Source organism: Delphinus delphis, chromosome 12 (assembly GCF_949987515.2).
Source record: "Delphinus delphis chromosome 12, mDelDel1.2, whole genome shotgun sequence".
In the NCBI taxonomy this organism is placed as follows: Eukaryota; Metazoa; Chordata; class Mammalia; order Artiodactyla; family Delphinidae; genus Delphinus; species Delphinus delphis.
In genome coordinates, this window is record NC_082694.2 from 28,892,379 (window position 1) to 28,914,911 (window position 22,533).

The 22,533-nt window shown below is 34.2% G+C and overlaps 1 protein-coding gene across 3 annotated transcripts in view; it reads left to right on the forward strand.

Annotated features, from left to right (window-relative positions):
• Positions 1–22,533, forward strand: part of EXOC6B (exocyst complex component 6B) — a 708,543-nt gene that overhangs the window by 411,123 nt on the left and 274,887 nt on the right. For all 3 annotated transcript variants that reach the window (XM_060026390.1, XM_060026391.1, XM_060026392.1), the window contains 2 exons: positions 6,147–6,281; positions 19,933–20,112. In XM_060026390.1, the coding sequence (XP_059882373.1) occupies positions 6,147–6,281; positions 19,933–20,112 (315 nt within the window). The remainder of the gene's footprint in view (positions 1–6,146; positions 6,282–19,932; positions 20,113–22,533) is intronic.

Genomic DNA, 22,533 nt, shown 5'->3' on the forward strand with positions numbered 1-22,533 from the left:
AGGGGCTAAAAATATCAAAGGAGCTCAAACTCTGATGGAAGTTGATACTTGAAATTGCTTCATTTCACCCTTAAGTTCAAAATTACCCCCAAAGCATCTGGCTTCACATTTGTAAATGCCGTTTTAAGGATTTTGGTTAGCTGTCATTCAGGAGTAGAGATCACTTAGACCTCATTAACAGACAATATTCCCTTTGAAAATGACATGGTATCTACTGTAATCCTAGAGTGTTTTAATAGTCTATTCTATGCTCAGCAATGAAACATTTCAAAAGTGACTGACAGCCAATTGATGTAATTCATGGTGATCTTTTGTGTTGACAGATCTTTAAAAAGTCATGGGAAATTACTACTGTACCCAGTGAAGCTGCCTCTTTATTTTTTTTTTTAACTGCCAATATCCTGCAAAACACGACAATTTTCTCTTTGACTGCCACTGTTTTTTATTTCTATAACATGACACGATTCCTCCTTATTATTAGGATTTCTTTTGATAGATAGAATGTGTTCCCTATAGGTAATGCTCATTTTAAAATAGAAAATTTTCAGTTCCCCAAATTAACTCTCTTACTTTTCTGGCTTCCCTATCATGACAACCTTGCCACTAGCCACCTTCCCACTCATGAAGAAGAGTGATTTAATGTAGACAATTTAAATTTTTAAATTTAAATATTAAAAATTTTGTCCTCCTCTGAAGGAGAAACATGTTGAAAGGAAGAAGGTGAGGAATTGCTTATTTTGGTGGGTGTTTTTTTATCTCTAAAGTTAAAAAGCTGATGTTTTGGGTAATTTTATAGGTGATAGAATTTGTGTCCAAAACTCAAAGTCTCTAAATTCAAACTATTTTTTTAACAGCTTTATTGGATTATAACTGCTTTACAATGTTGTGTTAGTTTCTGCTGTAAAACAAAGTGAATCAGCTATGTGTATACATATATCCCCATATCCCCTCCCTCTTGCGTCTCCCTCTCACCCTCCCTATCCCACCCTGCTAGGTGGTCACAAAACACCCAGCTGATCTCCCTGTGCTATATAGCTGCTTCCCAAGAGCTGTCTATTTTACATTTGGTAGTGTATATATGTAAATACTACTCTCTCACTTCGTCCCAGCTTACCCTTCTCCCTCCCTGTGTCCTCAAGTCTGTTCTCTACATCTGCTACTTTATTCCCGTCCTGCACCTAGGTTCATCAGAACCAATTTTTAAAAATTTTAGATTCCATATATATGTGTTAGCATATGATATTTGTCTTTCTCTTCCTGACTTACTGACTCTGAATGACAGACTCTAGGTCCATCCACCTCACTACAAATAACTCAATATCGTTTCTTTTTATGGCTGAGTAATAGTCCATTGTACATATCTCCACATCTTCTTTATCCATTCATCTGTCGACGGACACTTAAATTGCTTCCATGTCCTGGCTATTGTAAATAATGCTGCAATGAATATTGTGGTACATGACTCTTTTTTGAATTATGGTTTTCTCAGGGATATGCCCAGGAGTGGGATTGCTTGGTCATATGGTAGTTCTACTTTTAGTTGTTTAAGGAACCTCCATACTGTTCTCCATAGTGGCTGTATCAATTTACATTCCCACCAACAGTGCAAGAGGGTTCCCTTTTCTCCACACCCTCTCCAGCATTTATTGTTTGTAGACTTTTTGATGATGGCTATTCTGACTGGCGTGAGGTGATACCTCATTGTAGTTTTGATTTGCATTTGTCTAATGATTAGTGATGTTGGGTATTCTTTCATCTGTTTGTTGGCCATCTGTATATCTTCTTCAGAGAAATGTCTATTTAGGTCTTCTGCCCGTTTTTGGATTGGGTTATTTGTTTTTTTGATATTGAGCTGCATGAGCTGCTTGTAAATTTTGGAGATTAATCCTTTGTCAGTTGCTTTGTTTGCAAATATTTTCTCCCATTCTGAGGGTTGTCTTTTCGTCTTGTTTATGGTTTCTGTTGCTGTGCAAAAGGTTTTAAGTTTTATTAGGTCCTATTTGTTTATTTTTGTTTTTATATCCATTTCTCTAGGAGGTAGACCTAAAAAGATCTTGCTGTGATTTATGTCAAAGAGTGTTCTTCCTGTGTTTTCCTCTAAGAGTTTTATAGTGTCTGGCCTTACATTTAGGTCTTTAATCCATTTTGAGTTTATTTTTGTGTATGGTGTTAGGAAGTGTTCTAATTTCATTTTTTTATACGTAGCTGTCAGGTTTTCCCAGCACCACTTCCTGAAGAGGCTGTATTTTCTCTATTATATCTTCTTGCCTCCTTTATCAAATATAAGATGACCATATGTGCGTGGGGTTCTCTCTGGACTTTCTATCCTGTTCCATTGATCTATATTTCTGTTTTTGTGCCAGTACCATACTGTCTTGATTACTGTAGCTTTGTAGTGTAGTCTGAACTCAGGGAGCCTGATTTCTCCAGCACGATTTTTCTTTCTCAAGATTGCTTTGGCTATTCGGGGTCTTTTGTGTTTCCATACAAATTGTGAAATTTTTTGTTCTAGTTCTGTGAAAAATGCCATTGGTAGTTTGATAGGGATTGCACTGAATCTGTAGATTGCTTTGGGTAGTAGAGTCATTTTCACAATGTTGATTCTTCCAATCCAAGAACATGGTATATCTCTCCATCTGTTTGTATCATCTTTAATTTCTTTCATCAGTGTTTTACATTTTTCTGCATGCAGGTCTTTTGTCTCCTTATGTAGGTTTATTCCTAGGTATTTTATTCTTTTTGTTGCAGTGGTTAATGGCAGTGTTTCCTTAATTTCTGTTTCAGATTTTTCATCATTGGTGTATAGGAAAGCAAGAGGTTTCTGTGCATTAATTTTGTATCCTGCTACTCTACCAAATTCATCCATTAGCTCTAGTGGTTTTCTGGTTGCATCTTTAGGATTCTCTGTGTATAGTACCATGTCATCTGCAAACAGTGACGTTTTACTTCCTTCCTGAATTAGATTCCTTTTATTTCTTTTTCTTCTCTGATTGCTGTGGCTAAAACTTCCAAAACTATGTTGAATAAGAGTGGTGAGAGTGGGCAACCTTGTCTTGTTCCTGTTCTTAGAGGAAATGCTTTCAGTTTTTCACCATTCAGAACGATGTTGGCTGTGGGCTTGTCATATATGGTCTTTATTATGTTGAGGTAGGTTCCCTCTATGCCACTCTCTAGAGAGTTTTTTATCATAAATGGGTGTTGAATTTTGTCAAAAGCTTTTTCTGCATCTATTGAGATGATCATATGGTTTTTCTCCTTCAGTTTGTTAATATGTTTTATCACATTAATTAATTTGCATATATTGAAGAATCCTTGAATTCCTGGGATAAACCCCACTTGATCATGGTGTAGGATCCTTTTAATGTGTTGTTGGATTCTGTTTCCTAGTATTTTGTTGAGGATTTTTGCATGTATGCTCATCATTGATATTGGCCTGCAATTTTCTTTTTTTGTGACATCTTTGTCTGGTTTTGGTATCAGGGTGATGGTGGCCCTGTAGAATGAATTTTGGTGTGTTCCTCCCTCTGCTCTATTTTGGAAGAATTTGAGAAGTATAGGTGTTAGCTCTTCTCTAAATGTTTGGTAGAATTCACCTGTGAAGCCATTTGGTCCTGGGCTTTTGTTTGTTGGAAGATTTTTCATCACAGTTTCAATTTCAGTGCTTATGATTGGTCTGTTTATATTTTCTATTTCTTCCTTGTTCAGTCTTAGAATGTTGTGCTTTTCTAAGAATTTGTCCATTTCTTCCAGATTGTCCATTTTATTAGCTTATAGTTGCTTGCAGTAATCTCTCATGATCCTTTGTATTTCTGCAGTGTCAGTTGTTACTTCTTCTTTTTCATTTCTAATTCTATTGATTTGAGTCTTCTCCCTTTTTTTGTTGATGAGGCTGGCTAATGGTTTATCAATTTTGTTTATCTTCTCAAAGAACCAGGTTTTAGTTTTATTGATCTTTGCTGTTGTTTCCTTCATGTCTTTTTACTTCATTTCTGATCTGACCTTTATGATTTCTTTCCTTCTTCTAACTTTTGGAGCTTTTTTGTTCTTCTTACTGTAGTTGCTTTAGGTGTAAGGTTAGCTTGTTTATTTCTGATGTTTCTTGTTTTTTGTGTTAGGATTGTATTGCTATAAACTTCCCTCTTAGAACTGCTTTTGCTGCATCCCATAGGTTTTGAGTTGTCGTATTTTCATTGTCATTTGTTTCTAGGTATATTTTGATTTCCTCTTTTATTTCTTCAGTGATCTCTTGGTTATTTAATAGTGTATTGTCTAGCCTCCCTGTGTTTGTATTCTTTACATATTTTTTCCTGTAATTGATATCCAGTCTCATAGTGCTGTGGTCGCAAAAGATACCTGATATGATTTCAATTTTCTTAAATTTACCAAGGCTTGATTTGTGACCCAAGATATGATCTATCCTGGTGAATGTTCCATGAGCACTTGAGAAAAAAGCGTATTCTGTTGTTTTTGGATGGATGTCATATAAGCATCAATTAAGTCCAACTTGTTTAATGTTATTTAAAGCTTGTGTTTCCTTATTTATTTTCATTTTGGATGATGTGTCTATTGGTGACAGTGAGGTGTTAATGCCCCCTGCTATTACTGTGTTACTGTCAGTTTCCCCTTTTATGGCTGTTAGCATTTCCCTTATGTATTGAGGTGCTCCTACGCTGGGTTCATTAATATTTACAATTGTTATATCTTCTTCTTGTATTGATACCTTGATCATTTTGTAGTGTCCTTCTTTGTCTCTTGTAATAGTATTTATTTTAAAGTCTCTTTTGTTTGATATGAGAATTGCTACTCCAGCTTCTTTTGATTTCCATTTGCATGGAATATCTTTTTCCATCCCTTCCCTTTCAGTCTGTATATGTCCCTAGGTCTGAAGTGGGTCTCTTGCAGACAGCATATGTATAGGTTTTGTTTTTGTATCCATTCAGCCAGTCTATGTCTTTTGGTTGGAGCATTTAATCCATTTACATTTAAGGTAATTATCGATATGTGTGTTCCTATTACCATTTTCTTAGTTGTTTGGGGTTTGTTTTTGTAGGTCTTTTCCTTCTCTTTTGTTTCCTGCCTAGAGAAGTTCCTTTAGCATTTGTTGTAAAGCTGGTTTGGTGGTGCTGAATTCTCTTAACTTTTGCTTGTCTGTAAAGGGTTTAATTTCTCCGTCAAATCTGAAAGAGCTCCATAACTTGAAGGTTGATTACTTGGATTTGAATCCCAGTTTTAATGTTACATGATCTAGAGTAAATCAGTTCATTTTTTCTTTTTTCTCTTATAGTAGAATGGAAGTAATAATTATGCCCACTTAACTTACTTCTTCTGGTTGCTGGGAGGTGATCTAAGAAAATGAATTGTGCAGTGCTTTATAGACTTTAATTCTATACAGACAGTAGTATTCTTCCTTATCCTCCTCTCAAAGTAATTTATAGATGAGTTTTTATCTTACCAGTACTGCCTTGTTTAAGGATCTACTCTGTAAGAAAAGGAAAATAGTATTAACTAAAGAATATTTAATTTTCATAATAAGTCTGTGATTTAGAAATTATTATTAACATTTTACGGTTAAAGAAAGAGGCTTAGAGAAGTTAAGTAACTTTCTCAATATCAATAATTTTATAAGTATTTGCTCCCTGGTTTCTCTGACTTCAGTGCTCATGTTTTTTTCTTTCACAAACTAATGTAGTTTGTTAATATACTGCAACCTGTTCCAACATTCCTTTGTTCATCATGCCTAATTTTGAAACTTCTTGACATTTCAGTCATTCTTGTTCTTTTAATTGGAGTTCATTTATTTCATGCATTTGGCAATTATTTATTGCCAGGTACTATGCTAAACACTCCCAGTTTTTGATCTTAGTTTAGTCTTTATTTTGAACAGAAGAAGACAAGTTTAAAATAGTGACACTTGCTCCTATTGTTCCCCCTATATTAGGGGGAAATACAAGTTGCTTTGGGAAGTCAGGGAAGTCTTCACAGAGGAAGTGATACCTAAGCCTGTGCTCTAACATTAACTTTTTATAGAATACAGATGGCCTCTGCCATTATGTCTTTTGTTTTTGTTGTACCATCAGATTCATACTGAGCCACTCATCGTAGGGTGAATAGTCAAATTACTCTTACATGTTCTTGTTATTTTCCAGCTTGTCCAGATTATTATCAATACAACACACTTGGAGAAATCCTGTAAGTACTTGGAAGAATTCATCACCAATATCACTAATGTGCTTCCAGAGACAGTCCACACCACCAAACTGTATGGCACCACGACTTTTAAGGTGAGAAAGCCCTACATTACTGTAGAAGTGCTTCTGGTGTGCTGGGGCATTCTACCTAACATGACTTTGTTTCTCCCATAAGTCATATATGGTCTTCCTTAGAAAAAGGATTTGATTATGATTTCCTTAGAAAAACAAATTTCAGTGCTAATTTTGGGGTGTTTAAACTAAAAATGGTCTACAGCTGTGTCCACTAAATCTTCCTTATATTTCATTCATGAAAATGACTGTTTCCTCAGTTGACCACCTGACAGGCAAGTATTTTTAAATATGGTCTAGAAAAGAGTGGTTGCAGCTGAAATCAACAGCAATTTAAAAATTTTAATTTAGCTATCCTTTCTTTTCTGTGTCCTGGGTCCAGTTTTTTTTCTTTTAACTTTACATTTCATTGTGGAATTTCTGTCCCTTGCTATTGTAGTTAGCAATTTTATAATCATCTTACAAGGCCACAGGACTAGTTTTGATGCAGTGTTGGATTAAATGAAAAAATGACGCTCTTATAGAGCAAAAGAAGACTTGATGGTAGATGAGTTTCTGGAGAGTAAAGAGCCTTAGGAAACTCATTTATATTGCCATGTGAGCTTTAAATAAATATTAAGCAGGGCAATATCTTAAACTAAAATGGTAGATTCTGACGTAATGGCCAACATGTATGCTTTGGGAGTTTGTTATTGTTTGATTATTTTAGTTCTGAAACAAATCTATGTCACCCTTTTGAAATCTAGAAGTTGTTAATAGATATGAAGTGGTAGAGTTGAAATCATGATTTATGTTTATGGTATCTCCTTTTTTTGATCATTTTGTTCTCTTTGCCTATTTATTGGTACCTTCCCTTGAGAATGGATTTAACAGAAGAAACCCAATTTGATTCATATTGCTTATTATATTTTAAGACATATAAAAATTGTTGGTATGATCTGCTCTTTTTTCTGTTCCAAGAAAAAAAATATGAAAGATCCTGGCCAATGTAATCTTGAGAGAGAAGAACAAAGCTAGAAGCATCACACTTCCTGATTTCAAATTATATTATAAAGCTATAGTAATCAAAACGGTATGGTATTGGCATACAGACAGATACATAGATCAGTGGAACAGATTGGAGAACCCAGTATTAAATCCATGCATATATTGTCAATTAATTTATGACAAAGAGGCCAAGAATATACAATGAGGACAGGATAGTCTTTTCAATAAAAGCAAGTCAAAACTGCAGTGAGATAATACCTGAGATAAACACATGTTAGAATGGCTATCATCAAAAATACAAGAGATAACATATACTGGCAAGGATGTGGAGAAAGGGAAACTTGTACACTGTTGGTGGGAATGTAAGCTGGTACAACCACTATGGAAAACAGTATGGAGCTTCTTCAAGAAATTAAAAATAGAACTACTGTGTGATATGGCAATTCTGCTTCTGAGTGTGTATTAAAAGGAATCGAAATCATTATCTTGAAGAGTTGTGTATACTTCCATGTTCACTACAGAATTAATCGTAACAGCCAAGATATGGAAACAACCTAAGTATCCATCAACAGATAAATGGATAAAGAAAATGTTACATACATATTCTCCATATATGTATCCATATATATGTGTGTATGTGTGTATATAGATGTATATATGAATATTATTCAGTCATGTAAAATGAGGAAATCCTGCCATTTGAATCGTAAAAAAATTCAAACTCATAGAAACAGAGAGTAGAAAAGTGGTTGCCAGGAACTGGGAGAGTGGGTTTGGCAAAAGAGAGAAGTTGGTAAAAGGGGTACAGACTTTCAGCTATAAGAGGAATAAGGTCTGAGGCTCTAATTTAAAACATGGTTTCTATAGTTGATAATACCGTATTGTATAATATTTGCTAAGAGGATAGAACTTAAATGTTCTTACTAAAAAAAAAAAAGATAAATATGTCAGGTGATGAATGTGTTAAGTAACTAGATGATAGAAAAGAAATCCTTTCACAATATATTTGTATATCAAATCACCACAATATGTATTTTAAATGTCTTATAATTTTGTTTTCAATTGTACCTCAGTGAAGCTGAAAAAATGGAAAAAGTGAGATGTGTAACAACAAGATATTCTTTATCTGTTTACGATTAGGTTAGTTGCTAGATGAGTTACACATTCATGATGTGACCATGGGTTGTTTAAAACTCCCTATAAAATTACTTACAACAGAATTAATTATGCATGATATTATGTTGGTATCTTTACTTGTAAACTTTTCAATGATGTCTCCTTGTAGTAATACTGATACAATTTTACTGAGGGAAAGACTTATTTCATAAAGAGGCCCCAATTATTAGTATGAAAATATGACAAGAGCTTTAAGAATTTCAGGATGACCTTCCTTAGATAGTTTAAAGGAATTATAAGTACTCTTAATATTAGCATTATTATGGAGCATGGGTAATAATTTTATCAAAAATATTTCTACATGATTTCTACATGTGGAAGCCAAAATTTCTCTAGGAAAGAAAATGAGGGAGACGCTTATAATTAAGTGTTCAATAGGAAATAGGATTTAGAGAGTTAGAATATGATGTTCATTTATACTTGTTTATCCTATGGGGAATATGTAATATGTACTGCTATTCTTCCCCTAATCCATCTCAATTTTCTTATTTCAAGGGCTTTTCAAATTATGGTCAGAAATCCTCCCAAAGGGTGGCTTGTGTATTTTGTTGTTCCAGCATTAAAATTGCTGAGGGAAAATTAAAGGCAGACAGGAAGCCATAGAGGTTGAGCAGCTAGTTAAATACTTAGTAAAGGAGAAGTTCTGGAGACCACTAAAGGTCATGTTGACAGTGCTTATTGGAAACACTGATTGCTTAAAACACATTGAAAGTTTATTTTTACCAGGACTGTTTCAGACCAACTAACCGAGAACTCAGTATAAACATGGCAATTATAACAGCTACATATTGTGTATTTTCCTAAGCTACTGTTTCCAGAAAACTTTCACTTGCAGATGGAAACCTTAATGCTGAAAAAGGGGCAAAAACAATCAGAAGGTCTTCAAGGTATTTTCTTGCAGAGTTCCTTCTTGTTTCTACCATATGTGACCTAATCAAGCTGGTATCCTTAGCTTTCCTTGTTTATAAGAATTCCCTCACTTCAAAATAGAATGAAGGTATTTATTAATTTACCCCATCACAAATATTGCTTGTGTACCTACTATAAAATATGGAAGAGAAAATACTTAGTCCTTGGATTTAGAGTCTATAATCTACGGGGAAGACAGACACTGTAAGTTCTATAAAGAACTGTGCAAAAAATGCTGGAATAATGTAATAAATACATTAAATCTCTCAGTGATTCTCCAAGTTTTTATAAAGCATCTGCTACATACCAGGCAATAAACCAGTCTCCTGACTTTACACAGCATATATTCTCGTGAGGGTGATAGATGATACAGAAACAAAAAATTTAATATAATGTGAGGTAGTGGTAAGAGCTAGGAAGAAAAATAAATGACCTGAATGAAATAAGAAATTGAATCACTTGGATTTCTGATAGATAAGCAGTCCAGTCAGAGGTAACAATATGGTAGAAGGTATTGGTGTATTCAAGGTGATCAGTATGCAAGGGGGTCAGTCTGGCCGTGAAGTATTTATCATTGGTAAGGGTGGTAAGAGACAAGATCGTCAGGAGTCATATGATTTCTGGACTTGTAGGCCCCAGTAAATGCTTTCTGTTTTATTTTGAAATGAAATATGAGGTCATTAGAAGATTAGAAATGGTGGTGGTAACCTGATTTATGATGGGTAACCCTAGTTGCTTTGTGGAAAATATACTATAGGTCAGCAAGAGTGGAAGAAGAGAATCCAATTTGAAGGTCATTGCAGTAGTCTAGATAAGAGATAATGGTCACTTGGACTACAGTGGTAGGGTTTGAAGTGGTATGAAATATTTTTGAAGATAGAGATGGCAAGTTTTATTGCTAGATTAGGTATGAGATAATAAGAGAAAGAATGGAGTCAAGGATAATTCCAGGATACTTAAACTAAGCAAACTGGATTAACTAAGATGGGGAACAGCAAGAAAATAAGTTTTGGGGAGTGGCAGTAGAATCAAGATTTCCATTTTTCACATATAAAGCTTGAGGTATTTATTAGTCATTTATCATAGAGATTAAATTGACAGGATAAAGTCTTAGCTGGACATAAAAATTTAGAATTCATAAGTGTAAAGATGGTATTTTATGCCATGGAGCTGGCTGTCTTTTGGGAATTTAATATAGATAGAGAAAAGGTGTGAGGATTGAGCTCCAAGGGAAATCAACGTTGACAGGTCTAGAAGAAGAGGTGAGTGGTACTTATCTCAGTTCTGAGACCTTCAGGGAAGACTTACTGGAAAAGGCCCAGTAGGAGGTGTCCAGCAGGAGTATCTTGGGACCAGCAGGAAGTGTCCAGGTGGAGAAAGGATGAGGAGGGAGTAAGGGACATTTTTAGGTGAGGCAACTTCATGTAAAATGATGAAATAATGAAATAAAATCATACTTCTCTGGTGTAGAATAAGGGTAGCAATGACATAGAGAAGTAGGTAAATATCAATTGTGAAGCACTTTGTTTTATAATGATAGATAATTTGGACTTTATCCTACTAAAGTCTTTGAGAGACTTCAAGCAAGGATGTGTTGCAATTTTAAAAATAGTCATTTACTTTGCCTAATTAGAAGGAAGGAAGGAATGATAAAAGCATGGAATGCAGGAAAGGAGTGAGACAAGAAAAAAGAAAGGAAGGAATAAATAAATCACAATTACTTGAAATTCATAATCAGAGGAAATGAAATACCGAGAATACTTTGTATAACTCTGTGCTAATAAATTTAATGATCTATAGGAAAATATGTGATTAAAAAGGTGATTCAAGAAGATAAAGAGGACTCCCTGGTGGTGCAGTAGATAAAACTTGGCACTCCCAATGCAGGGGGCCCGGGTTCAATCCCTGGTCAGGGAACTAGATCCCAGGTGCATGCCACAACTAAGGGTTTGCATGCCACAACTAAGGAGCCTGTGTGCTGCAACTAAGGAGCCGGTGAGCCACAACTAAGGAGCCATGAGCCACAACTAAGGAGCCCACATGCTGCAACTAAGACCCAGTGCAACCACCTAAATAAATAAATATTAAAAAAAGAAAAGATAAAGAAAATTGACATAACTGAAAAAAATGAAAAAGTTGTTAAAGACTTCTTAAAACTGGGGAAGATTCACATGATTTTACCAGTGAATTCATTCAGGCTTTCACGAAACAGATAATTTCTGTATAATTTAAACTACTCCATACCGTAGAGAAAAATGGAAAATATCTCAGTTAATTTTTGTGAAGTCAACATAACAATGATTCAAAACTTAAAAAAAAAAAAAAAGTTCTGAAGACCCTAGGGGCTGGACAGGAATAAAGACGCAGACGTAGAGAATGGACTTGAGGACGTGGGGAGGGGGAAGGGTAAGCTGGGATGAAGTGAGAGAGTGGCACGGACATATGTACACTACCAAATGTAAAATAGATAGCTAGTGGGAAGCAGACACATAGCACAGGGAGATCAGCTCAGAGCTTTGTGTCCACCTAGAGGGGTGGTATAGGGAGGGTGGGAGGGAGATGCAAGAGGGAGGAGATATGGGGATATATGTATATGTACAGCTGATTCACTTTGTTGTAAAGCAGAAACTAACACACTATTGTAAAGCAATTATACTCCAATAAAGATGTTTTAAAAAAGATAATAGCAATTGATAAAATAAATATTAGAGCAACAGAAAAAGAGAGATTTGGTCATAAAATGAGGTTAGCTAATATTTAATAAGCTCATGGTTCCCTCAGGTGTGCCAGGCTCTTTATGAAAGTTATTAGATTTAATAAAGGTGTTAAAACTATGGAAAAAAATATAGTAGCTGAAATTAAGTTTAAAAAGAAAACTAGAGAAACCATAAAATCCCTGAGCAATTAAAGACAAATATTGATGTAAAAATCATAAATAATAAAATATCAAACAAAATCCAGAAGTGCATAGAAAGCAGGGATAAAGTAATGTTAAGAATGCAAGGATGATTAGTATTAGAAAGTTGTTTAAAATTATTCACTACTGTAATAGATCAGGTGAGGAAAAATGCATGAGTATTTAAAAAGATACTAAAAAGGTATTTTATGTAAGGCCACATCTCTTCCTGATAAAATCTCTTAGTGAACCCCTCTATCAGTAATTGACAGATCAAGGAGGCAGAAAATTAGTAAGGATATTGTTGAACTGAATGGTGCTATCAATCAGCTAGATCGAATTGACATTTATAGAATACTTCATCTAACAACAGCGTAATACATATTCTTCTCAAGCTCATAAGAACATTCACCAAGACAGACCATGTTTGGGGTATTAAAGCACATCTTAAAAAATTTTAAAGAATAAAAATCATATAAAGCTTGCTCTCAGACCAAATGGAATTAAACCCTGGAAATAAATAACAGAAAGATAGCTAGAAAATCCCCAAATATTTGGAGATTAACCAGCACACTTCAGAAAAACACTTGGGTCAAAGAAAAAGTTTCAAGAGAAATTAAACAGTACTAAATTAAAATAAAGTATAACTTACTAAAACTTGTGGCATCAGTGAAAGCACTGCTTATAGGGAAATTTATAGCATTAACTGCATAAATTCCAAAAGAAGAAATTTCATGATCAGTAATCTAAGCTTCTACCTTAGGAAACTAGGGAAAGAAGAGCAAATTAAATCCAAAATAATCAAAAGAAAAGAAAAACTAGAGCAGAAATAATTGAAAACAGAAAAGCAAAGGAGAAAACCAATGAAACTAAACATGGGTTTTTAGAAAGATCAATAAAATTGATAAACTTTGAGTTAGGCTGACCAATAATAAAAGACAGAAGACACAAATTACTAATATCATAAATGAAGAAGGGTCCATCACTACTGATTCCATGGACATTAAAATATTAATAAGGGCATATTATGAACAACTCTATATCCACAAATTAACAACCTACATAATTTTTTCAGAGACACAATTTACCAAAACTCACACAAGGAGTAATAATCTAAATAACCTTATATCTTTTGAAGAAATTGAATCAATAATTAATGGCTTTCGAAAATAGAAAACACCAGGCCCAGTTGAAAGAAGTTGAACAAGACACAAGTAAATGGAAAGATATTCAATGTTCATTAATTGGAAGAATTAATATTGTTAAAATGTCCAAGCTACCCAAAGTGAACTACAGATTCAATGCAATCCCTATCAAAATGGTACTTTTTTTTACAGAAATTGAAAAAAAAATATTAAAATTTGTGTGGAACCACAAAAGACTCTGAAAATCCAAAGCAATCTTGAGAAAGAACAAAGCTGGAAACAACACACTTCCTGATTTCAAATTATGTTATAAAGCTATCGTAATGAAGACAGTATGGTATTGACCTACAAACAGACACATAGATAAATGGAACAGATTGAAGATCCCAGAAATAAACCTATACATATATGGTCGATTAATTTATGACAAAGGGGCCAAGAATATACAATGAGGAAAGGATAGTTTCTTAAATAAGTGGGTTTGGGGAAACTGGACAGGCACATGCAAAAGAATGAAACTGGATCTCTGTCTTATACCATAGACACAAATCAAATCAAAACGGATTAGAGACTTGAATGTAAGACTGAATCCATAACACTCCTAGAAGAAAACATAGAGGGTAACTTCTTTGACATTGGTCTTGGAGATGATTTTTTGGAGTTGACACCAAAAGCGAAGGCAATAAAATCAAGAATAAACAAGTGGGACTTCATCAAACTAAAAACTTTCTGTACAGCAAAGAAACCATCAACAGAATGAAAAAGCAACCAATTGAATGGGAGAAAATATTTGCAAATCATATATCTGGTAAGGGGTTAATATCCAAAAAACACAAAGAACTCATACAACTCAATAGCAAAAAAACAATCTGATTAAAAAATGGGCAGAGGAACTGAATAGACATTTTTCCAAAGAAGACATACAAATGAGCAACATGTAAATGAAAAGATGTTCAACATCACAAATCTTTAAGGAAATGCAAATCAAAACTACAATGAGATATTACCTTACATGTAGAGTGGTATCATCAAAAAGATAAGAGATAGGGTATATATCCAGAGAAAATTCTAATTTGAAAATATACTTGCACCCCAGTGTTCATAGTGCACTATTTACAATAGCCAGGTCATGGAAGCAACCTAAATGTCCATCAACAGATCAATGGTTAAAGAAGATGTGGTATATATATACAATGGAATACTACTTAGCCATAAAAAAGAACGAAATAATGCCATTTGCAGCGACATGGATGGATCTAGAGATTATCATACTAGTAAATAAAGTAAATCGGACAGAGAAAGGCAAATGCCATATATCACTTATATGTGGAATCCAAAATATGATACAAATGAACTTATTTACAAAACAGAAGTAGACCCACAGACATAGGAAACAAACTTATGGTTACCAAGGGGGAAAGGGGATGGGGGAAGGATAAATTAGGAGTTTGGGATTAGCAGATACAAACTACTATATATAAAATAGATAAAAAAGTTCTACTGTATAGCACAGGGGACTATATTCACTATCTTGTAATAAACCATAATGGAAAAGAATATATGTGTGTGTGTGTGTGTGTGTGTGTGTGTGTGTGTGTGTGTGTGTGTGTATAAAATATATGTATAGCTATACTTTGCTGTACACCAGAAACTAACTTAACATTGTAAATCGACTATACTTCTATTAAGAAAAAGAGACACAAGAGATAACAAATGCTGGCAAGGATGTGGAGAAAAGGGAGCCCTTGTGTACTGTTGGTGGGAATGTAAGCTGGTACAGCCACTATGGAAAACAGTATGGAGGTTCCTCAAAAAATCAAAAATAGAACTACCATATGATCCAGCAATTCTACTTCTGGGTCTATATTCAAAGGAATCAATATCTTGAAGAGTTATGTATACTTTCACATTCATTACAGCATTAATCAAAGTAGTCAAGATATGGAAACAACCTAAGTGTCTCTTAATGGATGAATAGCTAAGTTACACACACACACACACACACACACACACACCACATACACACAGTGGAATATTATTCAGCCATTAAAAAAAGAAGAAAATCCTGATCAGTTGCAAAAACATGGATGAACCTAGAAGGCATTATGCAAAATGAAATAAACCAGATAGACAAATACTTCATGGTATCATTTATATGTGGAATCTAACAAAAAAAGTTGAAGTCATAGAAACAGAGAGTAGAAACATTATTGCCAGGGCTGGGGGGTAAAGAAATAGAGGTTGATAAAAGGGTACAAACTTTCAATTGTAAGATGAATAGTCTGAGCATCTAGTATATAACAATGTGACTATAGTTGATTACACTATTGTATAAATGATAATTGCTAAGAGAGTAGAACTTCAGTGTTCTCACCAAAACAAGCAAACAAAAAAGTAAATATGTGAGATGATAGCTGTGTTAATTAACTTGATGTCGGGAATCCTTTTGCAGTGTATACCTATATTTAGTCATTATGTTTTTCATTTTAAATATCTGACAACTTGGCAGTTATACGCTAATTAAGCTGAAAGAAATTCTACCTAATATTTAAGGATGAAATGTCACCACTTCTCTATATTTTCCAGGAAATAGAAGCAGAGAGAATACTACGTAACTCACTCTGTGAGGCTAGCATTACCATAATACCAGCCAGACATCGCAGGAAAGGAAAGCTACAGACTAATATTTCTCATGAACTTAGATGCAGAATCCTCAACAAAATATTATGAAATTGAATCCAACAATGTATCAGAATTATATACTACCACCAAGTGGGTCTGCAAGACTTACTCAACATCAAATATCAAGTATTGTAATTCATCACATTAATGGGCTAAAGAAGAACAATTATAGAATCATATTAATAGATATAGAAAATGCATTTGACAAAATCCAACACCTGTTCATGGTAAAAACCTCTCAGCTAACTATAATAGAAGGGGAATGCCCTCAACTTGGTAAAGAACATCTACAAAAGTCCTACAAATAACATCATACCTGATAGTGAGAAACTAGAAACTTTTCTGCTAAAATCATGAAAAAGGCCGGAATGTCCTTTTATACCACTCTTATTCAACATTCAGTAAGCCATGAAATAAAAGACTTACAGACTGGGAAGACAGAGATAAAACTGACTTAGTTTACAGATGACATGATTGTCTAAGTAGAAATTATGAAAGAATTAACAATAACAAAAAGACTGCTGGAAGTAATAAATGAATGTAGCAAGGTTCAGCATATAAAATTGGTATACAAAAGTTATTTGCTTTATCATTATACCAGTAACAAATAACTGGAATTTGTAATTAAAAACATAATGCTATTTACATTAACATTGAAAAAAGAAATAGATATAAACCTAACAAGATAAACAAGATCTATGTGAGAAAACCTGTAAAACTCTGATAAAAAGTAATCAAAGAAGTAAGATCTAAATAAGTGGAGATATGTTCCATATTCGTGGATAAGAAGATTCAATATTTTATCAAGATATAAGTTCTTTTCAACTTAATCTAAAGATTCAGTCCCAGTCCAAATTCCAGCAACTCATTTTGTGGATATTGACATATTGTTTCTGAAGTTTATGTGGAGAGGCAAAACACCCAGAATAGTCAACACAATATTGACGGAGAAGAACAATGTTGGAGAACTGACACTACCTGACTTCAAGACTTATTATAAAGCTACAGTAATCAAGACAGTGTGGTATTGGGGAAAAAAAAAAAACGATAATTAGGTCAAGGGAACAACATAGGAGCCCAGAAATAGACTCTCGCAAATATAGTCAACTGATTGTTGACATGCAGTAAACTCAGTTTAATGGAGAAATGAAAGTGTTTTCAATAAATGTTGAAACAACTCGACATCCACCTGCAAAAAAGAAAAAAAAATGAACCTAGACACAGATGTTACACTTTAAAATTGAGTTAAAATTTTGAGTTTGAGTTAAACTCAAAAAAAATTGAGTAAATTGAGTTAAAAATTAACTCAAAGGGGATCACAGACTTACGTGTGAAACACAGCACTATAAAACTCTTAGAAGATAACATAAGGGAAAATGTTGGTAACCTTGGGTTTCACTATGACTTAAGGTACAGCAACCAGAACACAGTCCATCAAAGAAAATACTGATAAGATGGACTTCATTAAAATGAAAAACTTCTGCTGTAGAAAAGACACTGTTAAAAGAATGAAAAGAAGGAGAAAATGTTTGTAAAATGCATATCTAATAAAGGACATATCCAAAATATACAAAGAATGGGTAAAAGTCAACAATAAGAAAATTAAAAAGTGGGTTTAATGTGGGCTCACTTTAAAAATGGGCAAAGGATCTGAATAGATACCACACCAAAGGATGGAGAGGGAGTTATAAGTTAAAACAACAGTGATACCATTGTACAACTCTTAAAAAGACTAAAACTGAAAACACTGACAACAAATGCTGGAGCAATAGCAGCTCTCATTCATTGCTGGTGCTAATACAAAATGGTAATGTTATTTTGGAAGACAGTTTGTCAGTTTCTTACAAGGCTAAACAGAAATAGTCTTCCCATGCAATTCACCAGTCATGCGTCTTGGTAACTATCCAAGTGAATTGAAATGTTAAGCTACACAAAAACTTACACATAAATCATTACAGTAGCATTATTCAAAATTGACTACACTTAGAAGCTATCAAGATGTCCTTCAATAGGTAAATGGATAAACAAACTATGATACGTCCTGACAATGGAATATTATTCAGTGATGAAAAGGAATGAATATCAAGCCATAGAAAGACATGGAGGAAAATTAACTGCACATTGCTAAGTAAAATAAGCCAATCAGCTACATACATGGTTCCCAGTATAAGACATTGTAGAAAGGCAAAGTTCTGGAGAAAGTAAAAAGATGGTTTGTTTCCAGGATTTGGGGGATGAGCAAGGGAGGGATGGATAGAGTAGAGTGGATTTTTATGACAAGAAAACTATTCTGTACGATTCTGTAATAGTGAATACATGACATTATCCATTTGTAAGTACCCATGGAACTGTACAACACAAATAGTAAACCCTGATGCAAACTGTGAACTTTAGTTAATAATAAAATATCAATATCAGTTCATCTATTGTAACAAATGTTCCACACTAATGCAAGGTTTTTTAAATAGGGGAAACAGTGGGAAGGGGATGGTGGGCAGTATCTGGAAATGCTCTGTACTTTCTGTTCAATTTTTCTTTAAGCCCAGATTTCTAGAAAATAATGTTTATTAATTAAAAGAAAACTTAGTAAAATGGGAATTCAAGGACAATATTAAATTATCATACAAGTAAGTAAATATGTAAGCAGAGAAATGCTCTTAGAACTGTGTTCATATAAGTAAACATAGTCAATGCCTATATTATAGTATGTAAATACCTGTAAAATTATGCAGCCATTAAAAAGGTGAAAATGGAGAGGCGGGTATGAGTTCGAGTAAAGTTTTGGGGGTAGAATTTATAGGACACCGTGCCTATGAAGGAATGAATGGAATCTAATATGTTGCTTAAATCTCTGCCTTGGTCTGAAATGAACAGGTGAAGAGTGGGAATTATGATTATTCTTGTCCTGGACTTACAATATTCAAAGTTTCTGTGAGCCATAGTGCAGGAAACAATCAGAAATATGGGTCTTTAAGAAGAAAGGGTTTGGACAGATATAGTGGAAGCCATAGGAGGTGATGAAATCATCCAGCGGAAGTGAGAGGATTAGAGGCCAGAAAAGTAAAAGTAAAACTATGTCCTGAAAGCCAACAGAGAACAGGGTAAGATGAGACTGAAAAATGGATATTGGATATGGTAGCCTGGCGGTCATGGATTACCCTGGACCAGTCCATGTTGATGGATTGTTAGATTGCAGCGTAGACTGTTTTCTCCTAAAAATGTTTTTCTTGGAGCTTTAGTCCCATAACACTTCTTAGAGCCTTTTATATGCCAGTGTAAATCAAGACTCTTTTAAACTGGGGTTCTCAGACTTAATTGATCTAGGAACTTTTTTGCTGTCATTTAAGCATTTTTCAGGACTGTTGTTAATTAGAGCATATTTTAGGAAATGTGTGCCAATCTTTGAAGAAACTTGATTATAAAGAATCTAGAAAGGTAGGATAGTAACTAGTGGGAACATACAGCATTAAATTAGAAACTTCAGGATACTTAAAATAAGCAAAGTGAAGAGACTAGCAACTATAAGAGAGGTTGATATTGCAGGAAGGGAGGTTCTTGGAATTCCAGAAGAGAAGAAAGAGAACAGGATCCTGAGAATGAGTGTAGTTTTAAACATAGGTAAGAAGGTACAGGATGCAGATAGCTGAGGGCAGTGAAGGCAGTTTCTCTATTTGGTGAATCAATATAATAATTTGTCTTGCAGATACAAAATAGAAAGGACTCTACTGAGCTTTTGAAAACAAGAAAAAATAATGGAGACTGTGATATTACTTGATATTCTCAATTATGTTACTTAGTTTGAGATGTCTCCAAGCAGAGATTTCTGCTTTGCTTATACTGGAATTTTGAATGACTATTCAAATTTCGTATTTCACAGGATGCCAGACATGCAGCTGAAGAAGAGATTTATACCAACTTAAACCAGAAGATTGACCAGTTTCTACAGCTGGCTGACTATGACTGGATGACAGGAGATTTGGGCAACAAAGCTAGTGATTACCTAGTAGACCTCATTGCCTTTCTCCGTAGCACCTTTGCTGTCTTCACACACCTTCCTGTAAGTGACCATTGCTTTTACTTTGTCCATCATATAGAAAAAAGGTTTCTTAAAATCTAGATTGGTAAAATATGTTTGTTTCTGCTTTAACTAGCCAGAAAGCTGTGGATATAAAAGCTCACACTATAATTATCATCCCTTAACAAGATTTAAAGACCTCTTTCTCATTTTCTCATTGACATTTGCATTTTGTTTATTCTGGAAATGGTTCCTAATATTATGCTACTTATATCCCTCCTAACTTCAAGGTAATTAGTACAAACATACAATGAATGCCTTGGTAGAAGTAGAATAGAAAATTAGGAGTTAGAATTTTAGATATGTATTTTTTAATTCTAGAATGTCCATTTAAATTTTTTTATATCCTCAAATTTCTGGTGAAATTCTCCATCCTTTTTCCAGTTTGTCTATCTTTTCTCTATTTTCTTGAGCATATTTATCACAGACTTTTAAAAATTGAAGTATAGTTGATTTACAATATTATATTAGGGACTTCCCTGGCAGTCCAGTGGTTACGACTCTGTGCTCCCAATTCAGGGGCCATGGGTTTGATCCCTCGTCAGGGAACTAAAATCCCGAATGCCTCACGGTGCAGCCAAAAAAAAAAGTTACAATATTATATTAGTTTCAGGTGTACAGCATAGTGATTCAGTATTTTTACAGATTTTACTCCAGTAAAAGTTATTATGAGATAATGGCTGTAATTCCATGTGCTATATGATATATCCTTGTTGCTTATCTATTTTATACATAGTAGTTTTGTATCTCTTCATCCCTTTCTCCTGTCTTGCCCCTCCCTCTTTCCCTCTTTTCTGTTGTTTCTTGATCTTTATTTTATTTATTTCCTCTCTAATCTTTATTATTTCCTTCCTTCTGATGACTTTGGCCTTTGTCTTTTTCTAATTTCTTTAAGTGGTTGGTTAGGTACTTTATTTGAGGTTTTACGTATTTCTTGAGGAAGGCCTGTATTGCTATAAACTTCCCCCTTAGAACTGCTTTTGCTGCACCTCATAGATTTTGGAGTGTTGTGTTTCCTTTTTCCTTTGTCTCAACGTATTTTCTGATTTCCTCTTTGATTTCTTCATTGACCAGGTGGTTTTTTAGTAGCATGTTGTTTAGTCTCCACATGTTCATGCTTTTCCCCATTTTTCTTCCTGTAATTGAGTTCTAATTTTATACCATTGTAGTGGGGGAAAATGCTTGATATTAATATCTATCTCCTTAAATTTGTTCAGCCTTATTTTGTGGCCCAGTGTGTGATCTGTCCTGGAGAATGTTCCATGTGCACTTGAAAGGAATGTGTATTCTGCTGTTTTTGGATGAAATGTCCTGTAGATATCTTTTAAGTTTAACTGTTCAAGTGTGTCATTTAAGACCACTGTTATATGATTGATTTTCTGTCTGGATCATATGTTCATTGATGTAAGTGAGATATGAAAGTTCCCTATTGTTATGGTATTGTCATCAATTTCTCCCTCTATGTCTGTGAATATTTGCTTTATATATTTAGGTGCCCCTAATATTACACTGAGTGTAATATCCTTGTCTTGTATTGATCCCTTTATCATCATATAATGCCGTTCTTTGTCTTTTGTGATAGCTTTGTTTGAAAGTCTATTTTGTCTGAAGCGAGTATTGTTACCCCGGCTTTCTTATTGTTCCCATTTGCGTAAAATATCTTTTTTCATTTCCTCACCTTCTTTGTGTATGTGAGTTTCTTAGGCGACATATAGAAGGGTCTTGTTTTTTCATTTAATCAGCCACCCTGTGTCCTTTGAGGGAGCATTTGTCCATTGATATTTAAAGTAATTATTAATAGTTATGTACTTATTGCCATTTTGTCACTTATTTTCTGCTTGTTCATGTAGTTCTTCTCTGTTCATTTTTCCTTCTCTTTGTTTCTTCCCTTGTGGTTTTGTTGATTTTCTTTAGTAGTATATACCAGAGAACTCCTAGATGTTTTCATTTTTTACAATTTGCTCTTTTCTTTTGCTGTTCTGATTGGGTGATTTACATTATTCTACCAGATCACTTATGCATTCTTCTGTATCACTTAGTTTGCTATTCATTCCTCCTAGTGTGCTTTTAATTTCAGCTGTTGAATTCTTCATTTCTGATTGGGTCTTTTAAAATACTTTCTAGTTTCTTATTAAAGTTATTAGTGTATAGATAGATTCTTTCCCCTAATTCAGTTAACATTTTTTATAACCAATGGTTTGAATTCTTCTTCAGGTAAATCGTTTATTTATGTTTCATTTTTTTTTTCAGCTGTTTTTTCTTGCTCTTTCAATTGAGAACAGTTCTTCTGCCATTGCATTTTGCTTAACTTTCTCTGTTTCTATGAGTTTAGGTGAAACAGTTACCTATTGTGGTCTTGAAGGGGTGTTCTTATGTGGCAGCATCCCTATGTGTGCCCAGTGC